This window comes from Canis aureus, chromosome 11 (genome assembly GCF_053574225.1).
Source record: "Canis aureus isolate CA01 chromosome 11, VMU_Caureus_v.1.0, whole genome shotgun sequence".
Taxonomy (NCBI): domain Eukaryota; kingdom Metazoa; phylum Chordata; class Mammalia; order Carnivora; family Canidae; genus Canis; species Canis aureus.
The window spans coordinates 35,938,662-35,956,466 of NC_135621.1; the positions used below are offsets into that span (position 1 = coordinate 35,938,662).

Genomic DNA, 17,805 nt, shown 5'->3' on the forward strand with positions numbered 1-17,805 from the left:
ACATATCTCCCCTAGAGAATGGATTTTGTGTTACATTTAGAGAGTGATTATAATATTTGTTTCTTCCAAAATTTACCAGAATTCACCCCACAAAAGACTTACGTTGCCTGTATAATATGGTGATCACCCTTTGTGAAGTTCTGTACTCAGCACCCATTATGTGATTTTGGCCACTTTTTTTGGTTTGGGATCAGTCTCTCTAGGTTAAAAAAGAAATTTTTAAATCTTCAAAATAAAAAGTTTCAATTGTCTTAATTTCTTAGCTCCCTATTCACTCATAGTCAAGATTTATAAATCTACACCTTCTACTTCACATAAAAAAAGAACATGTTTGAATATACCTTTTGTGCAAGAAAAAATAATACTATAATTAATATTCTTTAACTTTTTCTAGTTTACTACATTTATTTCTAAAAGGGTCAATTATTAAATAAAACTATGTCTTCGTAATACATACAATGAGGTATATATAGTCACAAATAAATTGAAATCTGGAGAATTCAGGATTTCAAAAAGTAATTAAATGGCATCTTACATTGTGGAATAGTTAATTTCATTGACCAAGGCATCACTCAATTTTATTAGAAATGTCCATGCTTCGGGACACCTGGGTGGCTCAGTGGTTGAGCATCTGCCTCCGGGTCAAGTGGTGATCCTGGGGTCCCAGGATCGAATCCTACATCTGGCTCCCCTCAAAGGGCCTGCTTCTCCCTCTGCCTGTGTCTCTGCCTCTCTCTGTGTGTCTCTCATGAATAAATAAATAAAACCTTTAAAAAAGAAAAAAGAAATGTCCATGCCTCTAAAAGAAAGAAGTCAAGACATCAATCTCTCCTTGAATAGAAACAATGGGATTCATTCAGCAACTGTTCATTAAATACCACGTTCAAAACACAGTATTAATAAATAACTATGAGAGACACTGAGATGAGTAAGACATTTCACTTCCTTCACTACCCAAGAGGGACAAGAAGATAAATAACTAATAAAAGCTCAATATGATGTGTCATAAGAAAGGTTCAAAACGCTATGAAAGTTCAAAAGAAAAAGACATTCTATCCAATTAAGAGCTCCAAGAAATTCTTCTTGCAAAGAACAAGGTATAAGCCCTGAAGAATTGATAGCAATTTTTACAAACAGAATTGAGAAAAATGCCATTCCAGGCAGAGGGAACAGCAACAACAGAGACAGAACATGGGAGGTCAGTGTGAGCCCCTCAGTGGTCTCATGGTGCAGGACTTCAGTTCATTTCTTGTCCTCGGCCTTGCTCACGCTGATTGCAGTGCTTCCCTCCACCTCATGCACAATCTGTCAAATACAGACTAAAAGCATAAATGGCCTTCTTTTTCCCAGAGGATTCTGGGCTCAGTCCAACAGGCAATGGAGAATAATTGCAAGTTTTTGAGCAGAGGTCGTACCAGGGCAGGGGAATGCTTGAGGAAATGAATCTGGCAACAATGTACAGAAATGGAAGGGAGAAACGCCTGGGGGTTTCAGTGGCTGAGCATCTGCCTTCGGCTCAAGGCCTGATCCTGCGGTCCTGGGATCAAGTCCCACACCCGGCTCCCTGCAGGGAGCCTGCTTCTCCCTCTGCCTGTGTCTCTGCCTCTCTCTCTGTGTGTCTCTCATAAATAAATGAAAGAAAGAAAGAAAAAGAAAGAAAGAAAGAAAGAAAGAAAGAAAGAAAGAAAGAAAGAAAGATGGAAAGGGAGAGGCTGATGGAGACCCAGACACTGCAATGAGAGAAATAAGGTAAGGATGCTGAACTAGTTGTTGCTACATGTCTTGATAATAAACTCAAATACTACAACCAGAAGTTTGAACAATGTATATTGCTTCTTGGGTACCTAAAATCCCATAGAAAATATTTACTTAACTCTTGGGAAAACTTACAGTACATTCTAATCTTCTCTGAATTCCTCTTTTATTAATAATAATAATTATTATTAATAAAAATAATAAATCTGTTTTTGACATTTGACTACTGACAGCTTTCAAGTCCCACCACCCTCGCTTCTGCCTCACTTCAGTGCAAGCTAAGAATGCTGGGGAAGTCCTTCCTTTGTGCTGGTGGGGACGATAAAACCATGCAAACCTCTCCCCATGCACAGGAGCCCTCAACCAGGCCCACTCAGTATGAAATCTTTGGACCCTCCTTAGCGTGTGTGTGTGTGTGTGTGTGTGTGTGTGTGGTAACATCAGTATTAACATCCAAACCGACTATGGGTGGGTAGGGCAGGGGTCCATCCACTCTCCATGGAGTAACCACAAACTCTTAGTGAACTACTACAATGTCCTTACTGTCCTAGTTTAAGGGTAGAAAGATGCAGAGAAGGGGCAGGACTGAACTACTGGAAGGGCTCCTGAGTTCCAGAAACATCTTGGGAGATGGATGCCCCTTGATTAAATGTCCTGTGATGTAAATATCAACTCAATATTGACAATGTTGGATGGTCATATACATTCACTCAAATATCTAATCATCGACTTTAAGACAATTCAGTGCGTGTTTGGCCCGTGCTCGCTCCAGCCTTTCCCGGCTGGCTAAGCTGACACATAGTCAGAGGAGCTGTGTGCTCAATTAATTCTCCCACATCCATTTGCTTTCACTTAGAAGAAATCTTAGCCTAAGTTGGGAAGAAAGCACAAGTAAATGTTTCCCTTGCTTAAGGTTCTGAATTACAGTGCAAATGAAAGGCAGAATAAATAATAAAGCAGTGATATTCTTCAAACAGCACTTGAGTTATGGACTAGATGATAATCCTGATTTTTGCATAATATAGCATGTATTCCCATATCTTTTCAGGTATACCTACATATACCAAAAGGTCATGATCATGAAAAACAGTGTCTTCCTCAAAAAGAGTTTAGAAAATCATAATATTAACTACTTACGCATCTTTAGCTGCTCCTGCAGGGCCTGGAGAAGGAAAAAAGGTTTGCATTATTGTGATAGAAGTAATACAAAAATGTGAAGCCCAATATCCATCTAAAATAATGTTCTAGAAGAAACAAATTGAAAATATGCATTTTAAAAAGATCATTTCAAAAGAAAAAAAGAGTAGGAAAAAATCATTACATTCAAATCTTAAGTTTTGAATTTATTCTGCCCATTTTTAACAATTCCCATAAGTTATAAGGTATCGGCTCTGGAAGGGATTTTACAGATCACCTAATCCAATCCCTTTGTTTTACAGACAAACTGACCAAGATGGGAAATACATACATTTCTAAGTCACACACCTCCTATACCAGTGTCCACATGGCCTTGTTCTAAGTCATACTGAGCACTAAGTCACAACGTAAAATTACAAGACAAAACAGAGGTGATATCCTCAGAAAATTAGAAGTCTTAGGATACCAGCCTAGCTCCAAAGGGAGTCACATGCATTTCTAACTCTGTTCCTATTTGCTACTGAACTCCATCCCCATCTCTGCTTCCCACCCACAGACCAAAAACAACCCATCTCTTTCAGACTCCATTCCTATCACTCATCACAGATTCTCGGTCACAACATGCTCCATCCCATGTTCGCACTCCCTCCTCCAACTGTCCTCATCTGAGCCACACAGAACTCGGTTCCAACTTGCCCAGGTACATAACATTAAGTGTCTTTTACTCTCTTAAAACCTCACTTCCCTCTTTGTGTCAAATGAGGATAGTTAAGAGTATCTTTCTCGAAAGTTAATATACAACAGAGAGAATAAATAGAACCACTGCTAAGAGAGTGGGGAGGACACTGAGGATGTGGGGCTCATGCACATCTTCTGTCCCAAATTCTCAGAATTTTTTTGCTGAACTCAGCTAAAAAGCTAAGGTGTCGACACTTATGTCATAATAGACATAAGCAGACTTTCTAACATCAGTGCTAGCAGTCAATCACACATAGTTTAACGTAACTGTACTTAAACCATGACCAAACTTTTATGCAAGTCTTCTCTTTCCTCTTTAAAAACTCTAACCTCCTTTGTCTCTCCAGAGCATGTTTTCAATTTTGGTCAAATCCTCTGTCTCCTCAATTGCAATCCCTAAGACCCCAAATAAATGCACATATTCAATTCTGCAGCTTGCAGTTTTGTCTTTTGTTATTTGACATTACTGTGAAGACTTTTTAAAAAAATGCATGTCAACACCTAACACAAACTGACACATAAAAACAGCTCAATAAGTTATTATTATTAGCAGTCAATTTAATGAAAAATTAATACCTCAATTTCCATATGGGAATTAAAATAACCTCTGTCCAAGCTACACAGATGTGAAAATAAAGAAAGATGTGCTACAAAGTAAGCAAATAAGCCTGCAGGAAAGGCTAGTGCCAAAACTGCAAAGACTATACCCTGGTGATATTAATTTAAGATCTGTAGTACTGCAAATTCACATCAAAGGATAAAGATAATCAAGACTATGTCTCAAACAAATTCCTCAAGGCTCTGACCAAACCTCAACTTTGTAACAAACCTTGTTCCTTTCTTTAGGGAAGACTAACATTTCTATGTCACAACTATCATTAAAATTATATAAATAAAAACTTCTTTGGGGCGCCTGGGTGGTGTAGGCAGTTGAGTGTCTGACTCGTGGTTTCAGTTTTCAGCTCAGGTCATGATCTTGGGGTTCTGGGATCAAGCCCCGAGTTGGGCCCTGCACCCAGTATAGAGTCTGCTTGAGATTCTCTCTTCTTCCCCCTCTGCCCCTCATGGTCAGGCCGTCTCTGTCTCTCTCTCTCTCTCTCTCTTTAAATAAATTTTAAAAATCATTAAATAAATAAATAAATAACTGCTTTGGAATCAGAGATAATAAAACCAAAAAATAAAAAAAGCTAAAATTAAAAAAAAAACATCTTAACATAAGAACAGAGGGCTGTTTTGTTAGGAAAAAATAAGCAAAGGATTAATGTTACCAAAAACCCATGCAGATGAATGCTTTATTCCAAGGTCAAAACAAGCATCAGAACCTGGAACAAAGTCTAGAAAGAAGGTAATATCCTGATTTTTGTATTTTCACATTCATGCAAAAGTACAGAGAATGTTTTGGGGTTTTGTTGTGGGCCGGGGACAGGAGAGCCAGAGGCGTCAGAAACTTTGATTCTGTAAGGTTTTACACAGGGAAGAGAGCAGAGGTTGTAATGAGACCCGTGAGTCCTCAGCAGAGCTGAAGGGCCACCTAACACGGTCCACAGGGTGAACAGAGGGCACAGAAGCCACACCCCCACCCCCCCACCCCCCCCCACCCCCCCACCCCCCACACACACACGGCTCTGGGAGGGCCCCAGAGTGGTAGGGAAAGAGCAGGGGGAGGGGGGTGTGCAAACACCGACACCAAGTCCCTGCTCAGATCATTCATCCAAAGGTCAGAAAATCGCTGCTTCAGTTTCTAGTACTGGGCAGATAGAGGCACCGGAGAAGACAAGGCAGTAACATGTGCATTAACTTGTTTCAAAACAGCAACACGCAGTGTAAGGAGCAGGAGCACCGATTTTAATCAGCCACCAGGAACCCTCCATTCACCGCCCCCAACTGCCCTGGGCTCCAGGCACCCTCACAGCGGCTTCCTGGCAGGGATCAGCTCCTCGCATCCCAGTAGGCCCCAGGCAGATGCCTGGTCACTTCCAAATGGAAGTCAGCACACCATTTCTTCTGTTCCCAAATGTCCCTCATTGAAAGGGGACTATCTATTTCATAAGCGCAGGGGTGCGGTGGGCAAAAATGTCAGAAACGCCACATCCAATATACACGTGATTGTAATATGTGCTCCTTTTTTTATTTTAAGGGAAGAAAATGTGCATCTTAGAAGCAAGGTAGCATGGTATTAATGATAAGCTTACAACCAGGACAGGTAGAAGAAGACGCCCCAAAACACAACCTCTCAGAGTGGGAGAAAATGTGTCATTGTTGGAAACCCTCGGCATAACCATCAGGCATACAAAATGTAAAATATCTTTGTTTTCCAAAAATAAAAGATAATAAAATTAATAGAAATAGAAGAAAAATCATTATTACCCTCACTACAACCTTGTAATCACACTTCACCTATATATTGATTGTAATTAAGAAATCTCTACTCTAGAGAATTTATGCAAAAAAAAAAAAAAAAACACTTTTATCTAGAACAATTCAGATAGTGGCAAAATCCCATTTGCCTGAAATTGTGTTTATGGTTCATGTGGTATATCCTTTGCTAAACAAATATTTACAATGGTATCTAATTCCTTCCAGGCCCCTGGGATAGACCATTGATTCCTGTTAGCACCACTTCATTTCCTGCCAAAATGACTCTTGACTGTTTAAACACAGCCTGATGCATTACTATAATGGCCTCAGAAGAAACAGAGATGGGGAAAAGGCAACAATGCTCATCATAGAATGAAAGCACCACAAAGTATGTAAGACTAAAGATTTGATGACTCTTTTCCAAAACTGTATAAAGGATGATAATTTTAAGTATCTTCCTAAAAAAGAGACGGGGCAAAGGTTTATTCTCAGAAAAGTATTATATGCAGTTTCAGTGACAAAAAAGAATAATAATAATTATAAATGGTTAGGGGTCTGTAAGGAAGAACATTTCCTTCTGAAAGTAGGAAACAGTTAAACATTGTTGGTTGTTCAAAGCAGCACTTCACCAAGACTGTGTATATGTTCTACTTTACACCTTTCAAAAGATTTTAATATTTTGTTAATGAGTCTCAAAGTCAAAAGTCTCAGTCACTCAAAATTGCATGGCAAGGGGCGCTTGGGTAGTACAGTAGGTTACCGGTCTGACTCTTGGTTTCAGCTCAGGTTGTGGTCTCAGGGTCATGAGATCGAGCCCCACAGCAGCAGGCTCTGCACTTAAGACTCTCTCTGCCCCTCCTCCCACCCCCGTGTGCTCTCTCAATAAACAAATCTTTAAAAATAAAAAATGCATAGCAAACCCAATTTATTCAAGCATTCAAAAAACTTAACCTGATACTGTGGGGTCGAAGAAAGATATTTGGGCTTTGTCCCGTCTTTCTGGCACAAGACTTCTAAAACCTTTGGAATTTCCTGCATGATAAGGGTAATTGGAGCCTCTTCCATTCTAAAGAAGGGACTCTTTTTTTTTTTTTTTTTTTTTTTTTTAAAGATTTTATTTATTTATTCATGATAGTCACACAGAGAGAGACAGAGAGGCAGAGACACAGGTAGAGGGAGAAGCAGGCTCCATGCAGGGAGCCTGACGTGGGATTCGATCCCGGGTCTCCAGGATCACGCCCCGGGCCAAAGGCAGGCGCCAAACCGCTGCGCCACCCAGGGATCCCTAAAGAAGGGACTCTTAATGGGACCCAGGATAGCTTCAGGATGGGGACTGGTCATCAGAAAAGCCAAGCCTTGTTAGAAGCTTGGATCTTTTGGCCTCACCTCTGTCCCCAGGGAAGGAAGAGGAGCTGGGGATTGACTTACTCACCAATAGCCAATGATTCTATCAATCGCACCTCTGTAACGAACCCTCCATAAAAAAATACCCTGAAAAATGAGGCTCTGAGAGCTTCTCAGTTGGTGAGCACATCCTTGTGCCAGGAGGGTGGCATACCCCAACTGCACGGGGACAGAGATCCCATGCTCAGGACCCATGACTCCAGATAGCACTCTCTGCATCTCTCCATCTGGCTGTTTACTTGTATCTTTTATAATAAACTGGTAAATTTAAACCCATAAGCAAAATGCCTTCCTGAATTCTGAGCCATTCTAGCAAATTATCAAACTCAGAAAGGGAGCTGTGCGAACCCCCACTTTTGTTGCCAACTTGGATACAAGTCGGAGTAATCTAGGACCCGATACTTGGGACTGGAGTCAGAGGTGAGGGTATCTTGTGGAACCTTGCCCTTAAACTTGTAGCAACTAACACAGACTGCAGGCAGTTGGTGTCAGAAGTGAGCTGCATTGTAGGACTCCCAGTTGGTGTCAGAGAACTGGAAAATTGGATTGGGAAAAAAACCTCTCAGGTATTCTTCATGTTCTATAACAGGTTTTATAAAAATGGGGTGTCCTAAGAGGTCACTGAGGTTCTAAACCACCTCGAAGTGCTCTCTGAATCACACACCAAGACTGAACTGTACAGTACTTGCTACAGCAAATAATTATTTACACTCCTGGTATAGTTCATAAGCTATATTTCCTTATTTTCTAATTATATCCCATTCCCGAATAACTCCAGGAAAACCTTCTGCTTTAGTTTCATATGGCTGCTGTAACAAATCACCAAAGACTGGGTGGCTTAAAACAACAGAAATAAATACTCTCAGAGTTCTGGAGGCCAGATGCCTAAAATCAAGGTGTCAACAGATTCAAAATTCCACGCTGAGCATTCCTGCCTTGGCATTCTTCGGCCTGTGGCAAGGTGGTGCACACTCTGTCCTACCCATGTCCCCACATCACCTTCTCTCTTTTATAAGGACACTTATCATTGGACTTAGGGCCCACCCAAATTATCTCAAAATCCTTAATTACATCTGCAAAAATCATTTTTTCCAAGTATGATAACATTCACACATTCAAAGGATTAGGATGTGGACATCTTTTTAGAGACCATCATTGAACCCTCTATACCTTCTTAATCCTGTCCTCTCCCATCCCTTCAAAACCAAAAACTCTCTTTGGGGATTAAATTTAATGTAACATAACATACATCTCACAGACAGAAACAAAATGCTATTCCTTGTGAATAAAGCAAGCCAGCCCCAAGACACTGCATGGGTTCAGTAGTTTTAGGTAGATAGAACATCTTGGTTCCTACAGACAAATGTTCTTTTATAATCTAATCAGTCTTACAAGTTTAGAAGAGTGAGCTATACTGCCCATTATGTTTTCAGCGTTGTTCAGAGTCGTACATTTACCCTTTCGAGTTTCCTCCCACATGCCAAATTCTAATATAAAGAAAAGATCTATCTTTTTTAAAAAGAAAGGTCACATACATTTTTTCATTTGAAAAACTAGCCTATGGACACTTTTTTGCATCTCTGTCCTATTGCACTGTATAAAATTTATGGAATAGACTGGAAATATTCACAAGTAAATGAATTGCTAAGTTACGTTTTATATTGTATTTCTATCTTCCGACTGAGTGGTAATGATTTAAACACACGTACCAAAAAAATTAAAATTATTTACATGAAGAATTTCTAAAAAGCGCTAAAGATTTTTCATATCACTCAGTGTAAATGATCAGAAACATAAATGATTATGGCTCTTGTGAGAAATAATAAAAATATGCAGGAATGTCTTACTTTTTATTTGTTTTATAAAAGAAAAGAAAAGGCCCTCTGAGGCCTGTATAAACATAACTCCAGAAAAGATAAACAAAGCTGTCTTTAATTTTGACAGCTTGTGATGTCTCCTCTGACCCATAATAGTTCCAAAACTATGTCATAGTCTCAGTGTGGCCAAAAGAAGTAGAATAACAACTCTTAAGTTCATCCAAAGCAATGTTCTTTTTTCAAGAAGCCAATAAAAGAACAAGATTCGTAAATCATTTTTTCAATAAAGGAGAAAGAAAATTCAGGCCAATGTGTCCTAGAAATATAAAATTATGTTCATGAATATGGAAGCTCTTACAGAAAATCTCTTCATTTGCAGGTTGTTCTTGTTGAGTAGCTACACTTTGGGGAGCTAAAAATTAATAAATAAAGGCAGCCACGTAAGTACACACCTAAGGGAAGGCATTGACATCTGGCTGCTATATTATAATTTAAGCCACATCTATACGCGTGGTATGTGGCTTGTGACAGAACTGAATACGACTCATGCAGGTCACCTTCACACTCCTCCACGTGGCTGCAAGGTCAGGGCCAGGAACTGGGACTCCTGAACGTCTGAATCGGTCGCAGCACTGGTGTAAGCACCTGCACAGAGGCACTTCCGAATCTCCGTCACTCACCATCATCACTTCCAAAGAGGACCCTCCAAGAGCGTACTGATCACCTGCACCTTCCTACCTTCCCTTCAGAGGCAGCAGAACCTTTCAGTTGCCCAGGCATTAGTTTGGGTTCATTTTTATTTCTCTGTCCCATGCAGTCCATCCTGAGCCTGGCTGTCCCAGGGGTCTCAGACATCAACCACCTCCAGGCCCTTCTCACTGCCCCGACCCCAGACAGTCACTGCTGTATGCCCACTCTTTTCTTTTACACCAGACCCAAAAGTCGTTCTAATAAATAGCAGTGAGTACTTACAATATACGAGGCACTGTTCTACACCCTTTACTTATGTGAGCTCATTTTATCTTGGAGCAGGTTCTATTCTTACTCTCCCATTTTACAGTTGAGAAAATCAAGGTACAATTTAAGCAAGTTGCCCAAGGTCACGCAGCTGATAAATGACAAAAGTAGGATGTGAACTGGGGCCTTTGGGCATCGGAGCCTACCCTCAACTCTGAGGCTTAGCTTTCCTGTCTGTCCTCTTCGCTCTCTATTCTAAATGCTCTTCATTCCCAACACCCTATAACCAATGTGAGCTACCAAATCCAGTCAGGCCAGACCTACGGCCTTGAAATGCACAGAGCCCATTTCAGTCCCTGTGATTTCACACAGCACTAAGAATGCCCTCCCTTCCACTATCTGCTTATCCAAACATTATCTATTCTTCAGAATCAAATCAAGTGCCACTTCTTCCAAGCAGGCTACCCTGACTACTTTTGGTTTTATTTTATTCTCTCAATTGCTCTTATCAGCCACACAATTTAGGACTTAGTTCTGTATCTTGTTTCCCCAATATATTCATTCATTCAACAACAGCAAAAAATTTCTTTGAGAGCCAAAAATTCCATTGAGAGTTTGGATGCCAGTCTAGAGACTGAGAGTACAGCTGGGAACAAGCCGCAGGAGGCTCTCATGAGGCCTATATTTGGAGGAAGGGAACAGAAGAGGCAATAAATAAATAAACAAAATATCAGCTCTCCAGCAAAGTGTTTCAAACAGAGAGAAAACATGAGTGAGTTCAGCAGGTTTAGGGAATAGAAAGAAGGATGGTGGGGTTGGAGTCTAAGGGTGGTAGCAGGGAAATGCACAAGATGCAAGTGACTTCTTGAACGCTATCAACAAAATTTTATATTATTTCCTCCATCTGGCCTAGATTCATGCTAAGCACAGTGGCAACATCGCAGATCTACCAAAGCATTTATAGATGTAAAGTACGGCTGGACCATACAGCTACATCAAAAGAAGAGAATGCAATTATCTAGCTAATTGAGGATGAAGAGAAAACTAATCTAAATAATTGGATCCAAAAGGATTGTATTAACTCCCCAGGTACACTGACAAAATAGGATAATTATTAAACTTCTCCTCTTCAGACTATTGTTATATAAATAGCAGAAGAACCATTACAGAAACATTCTGATAATAAACTGCCAGAGTTATGAACAGACAGTTGCCAGTTACGTATCTCTGGTAGAAAAACTACAACTAAAAAATTCAATCAACTCTCATGAGCAGAATACTTCTGAAATAAGTCCTCTGCTGCAAAGAATTTCTACAGCCTTAGCCTGCACTGAAACAGGCTATTGTAGATATTTGGAACCACCCAAACTTTTCAAGGGATTTTCTGGTTTACCTGAAAAGAGACTGTCTGGCTTATGTTACAGACTTGCTTACCCATCTGTATGTGCGGGTATACAGACGGCAACGTGTTTAGATCATTAGCTTAAACGCAGGGCTGCTCATTTCTCTGCCTAGTTAAAAAATATGTTCTAGGAAAAACAAGGGGACAGAGAATCTGATTGCTGAGAGAGGTGGGGCTAGAGAGCAGAGAGAAACAGAGCAAGAGCTCCCTGCCTTATGGAAAATGCAACACTTTTAAAATGGATTCTTTAATCCAGATGTTTCTCTACGGTTTAGGATCTAGACTCTAGACTATGCAGGAAAAATGTCCTGAATCTTCAGTGAACGTAAAATATAAGAAGTCCTCCCAATACAGTTCTAGGTTGGGGGAAATCAAATTCCTACACTGAGAGAGTGATCTTAGTAAAACATGAAAATGGAGAGAGCTCTCGTGCAATCAAAATGGTCCTCATGACCCCATCTGGACCGACAGCTCAACTCCTTCCCGAAGTTTCTCTGGTTAAACTATATTCTTCAACATCTCCTGGACACCTGGCTGATCAATGTACTCTCATCCTGTGCTCTGCTACCGTTCTCCAACGGTCAAGCTTACCTAGACTATCAGCTTCTCAAGAGCATGGAAGTTTGAGTTCATCCAACCGTCCATTGCTGGCTGCCCAACCTTTGCCTCAAAAGTTCTTAGTCAAGTACAGTGCTCTGCATGTAGCAGTGCAATGGATATAAACTTACAGTTAGAAATCTTTAGGACAACTCTAACTGGAATTATCCAGGGCCTGAGTGATCTAGGAACTGATTTCTTATGGCTGTTTGATCATTTTACCACATATCAGTTTCCCCACATATTAGACATACAGAATCAAGTTTACTCAAGCACTAAATATTACTAAATATCAATTTGTCATATTAACCAGTTTTTCTACACAAAAGCCAAGAAACGCAGTTGTTCAGGTAGCTCAGGGAAAGGGGATACAGTTATCTCATTTTACCTGAGTTACTTGGAGAATTAAACAGGGCTTATAACGGAGATTTCAGGTTTAAGGGTATTATTATAATGTACTAATTCACCCTTTGGAAGTAGATTTGCCATGTTCTTGTAGAAAAATGTTCAGGGAAAGCCATTTCACCTTCGATGTGGTAATATTCCACTACTCTGGAATAATTATAGTTTACACAGTGCTTTCACTCTGTAACTCAGAAAAGTGAAATGGAATGCAATGCAACCAGTACAGAGCCAAAGTGAAGCTTGAGCCTCACTCTCCAGGCTCCAAGTTTAGCACCTTTCTCACCTTTTCTCTGTATTTTTTTTGTTTATGTATCTATGGCTGGATGGATGGATGGACTGATAAATTGTTGAAAAGCTTAAATATAACTACTGGATTGTATGTATGTGGGACATTTCAGAAGTTGAGCATCGTAAGTACCTGGAGGACAGGGACAGCATCTATTTTTTTAGGATTATTTATTCATTTATTTATTTATTTATTTATTTATTTATTGGGGGGAGGAACGAGCAGAGGGAGAGGGGCAAGCAGACCCCACACTGAGCATGGAGCCTGATGTGGGGCTCAATCCCAGGACACTGAGATCATGACCTGAGTCGAAACCAAGAGTCAGATGCTTAACCAATTAAGCTACCCAGGCATCCCAGGGACACATCTATTTAATGCATTTATTTCATGCCACTTGGGTTCAAGACCACAAGTATGCAACTTGGTCCATAGGGTATCAAATGCAGATGTCAAAGTTCACGACTGAAAAGACATTCAAATATCTTTGCACTGAGGTTTATTTTTCTTCATCTTACATGTTTCATCCTGATGCACTTCCTTTCTGCAACTGAAGTCCTACCACCAGCTGATAGAAAATTTCTAAATAACAATGACCAAAACTCCAAAGCCAGCCAGCTGGACTCCAGCAAGGAAATGTTTAGAGAATGACTTCTCAAAAGACCAGGGCAGATCCATCAAAGAGGTGATGCAATAAGTCCCTCCTCATAATGTTTTCTCCTTAATGCTTTACAGTCTGCACTTGCTATCTTGCTCTTCCCTGAACCAAAAGTAATTTTTAGCAAAGAGCAAGCCAGAGGAGACAACATGCTCTTACACGCATTGCTCTTCATCAGCAAAACAGAAGCTACTCAACAAGAAGCTGTGCATTTCAAGTGTTTTTTTTTTTTCTTTCAATATAACTATACTTTTATGTAATAAGGGATGTGTATCTCAGGGGAGAAAAAAGGTCAACCAAGTATCTGTAAGGAGAATCAGATTTTCCCATTTCCTCATATCACCATTTCCAAATGACCTTATCATCATCTGATTTATCAATGAAACCCCTCCCTCCTACCCCCAAATCTGACAAGCAGTTTGTAAATAAATAAAAATGTAAATGAACTAACCTAGCTCCACTGCAAAGAAAATGTTACAAATCTTTCTATGATTTTTTTAATGCGGATAATAGTTCTTAGCCCTTCTAAAGATGGGGTGCTCATGCGGTGGATTGCATGGGGCCCCAGTAGCTGGTAGACTGAGAGATACAATGCATGGCGCAGGATGTGGCCCTGATACTGTTCCAGGTTTCCATGCAGAGTTTTCTGGCCACTCTCAGAATCTTGTTTGCCCTTTTGGCATAAGATGGTAACTAAGATAACGAACTTGTCTTGCTGGAGATGGAAAAGATATGTTCCCTGCCGGCTCCTTGCATATCACAAGGAGGAGAATTTAATTCAAGATTGTAAAGATTATCTGTAAGAGATCAACTTTCCAGTGAATTATTACCTGGGTTCATTCACAGCTCTAGGATGAGAACCCCACCACATTTCAGTATCTTCTCGGAAAACAGAGTATTCCATGTGTGGTTACGGACAAAAAGGAAAAAAACAATCCTGGCCAATTAACGGAGTAGATTTCCACATTTGATTCCACTAAGAAAATACCAAAATCAACATTAAAATAAATAAGCAAGTCAGACTTGAATTTTAGGCTCCATCTTCCCCAGAGGTCTGGGTGAAGGGAAGTGAAAGGCCCAAGGTCACAAAGTTATTGACAGGGCATCCACACCCGTCTGCTAGGAAATACTGCAGCATCAGACTGCTGTTTGCTGGTGGGGATAGGATGTGGCATCTGATATCTCTCATTTGCAGGAGATAAGAGTTCTTCATCCTTAAGGATTCTAAAATAGGCCAGCAGGTATTACTCAAAACAGATCCAGATTCCTAAACCGGGAGACACTTGCTCGGTTAAGAAGGAAGGGCTGAGTTTTGGAATAAGTCACTTAACACAAAGCCTGGCTGACTGGGGAAACCTAGGAGATCTCGCCTGCCAATCAACAGAATGGAGTGATGTAAAAGAAGTTCAAATATATACATTTTTAATGAAAAATACATGAACAGATCACTGCTCCATCACACTCTCTAAAACATCCTTAATACTGCAGCTTCCGGAGAAATCCTGTGAGCAGCCCAGCGGCTCTCGGGCGTCAGGACAGCTCGGACGAACCTTCAGAGCCCCGCTTACAGTTCTTCCCACCCAACTCGCTTCCCCCCCAACCAGCAGCAGCAGCAGCAGCAGCAGCAGCAGCAGCAGCGCGAGTCGTGAACTGCTCTGCTGCACTTTCCTGCGGCAGCGTCGGGTTCCGAGGGGCCGGCGCCAGGTCCGGGGGCCGCGCGAGGAGGGGAGGAGGGGAGGAGCGCCTGCCCGCCTCCCCCGCGGATCCGCGCGCCCGGGAGGGTCCCGGCTCCCCGCCGCAGGGCCCCCCCGCGGGATCGCCCCGCAGGCTCCCCTCGTCCAGTCGTGACCGCCCCCGCGGGGGGGGGGTGCCCCGCTTCGGTCGCCCCCAAAGCGAGCCGCGTGCCCGCCTCCCGGTCCCGAGCGCGCCCTCCCCCGGCCGGGCCCCCGCCGCGCCCCGCCCCGCCCCGCCCCGCCGCCCCGAGCCCCCGGCGTCGCCCCCGCTCACCTCGGCCGGTCCCCGCGCTGGTGGCCGTAGAGTTACCGCAGCCCATCGCGCCGCTGGCCGGGCGAGCGCTCGGGAGCCGGCGGCCGCGGGCGCTGGGGGCGGAGACGGAGGCGGAGTGCGGCGCGCCCCGAGCCGGAGGCCGGCGGGGGGCGCCCGGGCCGGGGGGGGGGTGGCCCGGGGCGCGGGGGGCGCGGGGCCGGGGGGCGCGAGGCAGCCCCTCCGCCGCCGAGGGGCGCGGCCAGGGCGAGGCGGGCGGGCGCGGGCGCGGGCGGGGACGGACACCGCGGGGCACCCCCTCCCCGGCCGCGGTCGGGGTCCCCGCCGGGCCCACCCGTCCCCCCGGCAACCGCGGCGCCCGCCAATCCCCGGCGTCCCCGGGCTCTCCGGCCGCGCATTGGGCGGCGCTAAGAGGGGGCGGGAGTTTAAAGTGGGCTTCGGGGCGCGGGCGAGGCGGGGGCGAGGCGGGGGCGGCGCCCACCCGCCCCCCTGCCCCCGGCCCCTCCCCCCCGCCCCCCGCCTCAGGGCGCGGGCGGGAGGGGCCGCGGCAGACTCGCCCATCCTGAAAGGTACTCGGGTCTGGAGCCGACCCCAAAGCCATCTCTGCTTTCGCAGGAAGCTACGGCGCCTCTGATCCCCGGGGATCCCCTCGGGCTGGCCGGGAGCCGAGTCTCCCTGAGGTTGGCCGACCCGCCCGCTCCACGGTAGCTGCACCCGCCGCAGTCCCGACGCCTGCCCGACCTCGGGGCACCACGGAGCTGCGAACTCACCGGGACCCTGTAACCTAACATTCGGGCCAGTGTCACTGGAGTCACACTGGCCGAGCTACAATCCCTGCTCTGCCCTTAGCAATTGTGAGACCTCAGCAAAGTTACTTACCCCATTGGTGTATCCGTTGTTTTACCTGTGAGTAGCAGTAATAAGTCAGGTCCGTGTAAAGCACCTAACACAGAGCCTGATCCTAAATAAATGCCAGCTATTCCTGCTCTTAAGTCCGTTGGAATCGAATACAAATTCCCTGCAGGGAAGGACTATCTGATTTATCCTCGAGTCCTCCTGCCTCCGAGTACAGGCTCTCCGGGTGTGTTGAGGGCAGCCCGGGTGGCTCAGCGGGTTAGCGCCGGCCGCAGCCCAGGGCCTGAACCCGGAGACCCGGATCGTCCCACGTCGGGCCCCCCTGCGCGGAGCCCGCTTCTCCCTCTGCCTGTGTCTCTGTGCGTGTGTGTCTCTCATGAATAAATAAATAAAATCTTTTTTAAAAAGTGAGTGTTTTGTGAGATGAATTCAAGCCAGGAATTAAATCTCCATTTTAAATCCACTTAATATTTATAGAGAACCTAGATTGTGCCAAGTCCTCTGTTAAAATTCGGTTCCAGTGATACAAACATGTAGGAGACAAGCTAATCAGGCAGACAGATCATAAACAAATTAATTACAACATAGTGGGGATAGTGACAGAGGAATACAGGGTGCTATGGGAGCCCAGAGGATGCTGGGGTTCTGGTTAAAAGAATTTTCTAAAACAAAACCGTTGTATTTAGTGACAACGTTGACCTAGAACCGAGGTCCTGGCAGACTGTTGAACATGACCTTTGAGGCAGTGGTGAGCATGGAGTGATCTTCTCATTCGGGGTACACCATCCCTCATTTGAAAATATGCCTGGGCATTTCCTGAGATGGTAACTATTCTTGGGCAAATAAGGGTGCTTCTGAGCTGTCTGACTTCTAGAAACACTGTTTCTCCAGTTTGGCCTCCAGCATCTTTGTTCAGTGACTCCTTACAAATCCAGAACTGGTTGGAATAGCACGAGTGGAGGACTATCAGACAGCCAAAGGAAATACCCTTGCTTATTTCTGTGCTGACGCTGGACTCCAGCCCTAAGACACTTGCAAGAAAGAGAAAAACAGACCTGGACATCCAGTCAGTGGCCTGACACTGCAAGGCCTTTGTATTCTTCTGTTAAACACAGTTGCACAGAACAAATATCAGACAAGGCCACCCTCTAACTCTGAGGAAGTGAAACCAAAAATAAGACCACTCAGTAATCCTGCCTGAGTATGACAAAAACAGGGTCACTGGCAAACTAGAAACACAGCCTCACTCAATCCTGCCTAACATGAATGATCTCCTGCTTTCCTACCACTGACACTTTCGGCCCCATTCCAGACTTCCTGCCTCAGAGGTGAAATTTATCAAGAATATCCCATCATAGAATTGTCCCTGCTTCCTGACAACATCCAATCCAGAAAACAAAAGTCCTGCTTTCTTAAACCCCAACTGTAACCAACT

The 17,805-nt window shown here is 43.7% G+C and overlaps 1 protein-coding gene across 3 annotated transcripts in view; it reads right to left on the reverse strand.

Moving 5' to 3' along the window:
- Positions 1-16,131, reverse strand: part of C11H12orf75 (chromosome 11 C12orf75 homolog) — a 37,703-nt gene extending 21,572 nt beyond the window's left edge. For all 3 annotated transcript variants that reach the window (XM_077914796.1, XM_077914797.1, XM_077914798.1), the window contains exons 1-2: positions 15,519-16,131; positions 2,893-2,917 (exon numbers count right to left, since the gene is read on the reverse strand). In XM_077914796.1, the coding sequence (XP_077770922.1) occupies positions 2,893-2,917; positions 15,519-16,116 (623 nt within the window). In that variant the 5' untranslated portion in view covers positions 16,117-16,131. The remainder of the gene's footprint in view (positions 1-2,892; positions 2,918-15,518) is intronic.
- Between the last annotated feature and the right edge of the window lie 1,674 nt (positions 16,132-17,805).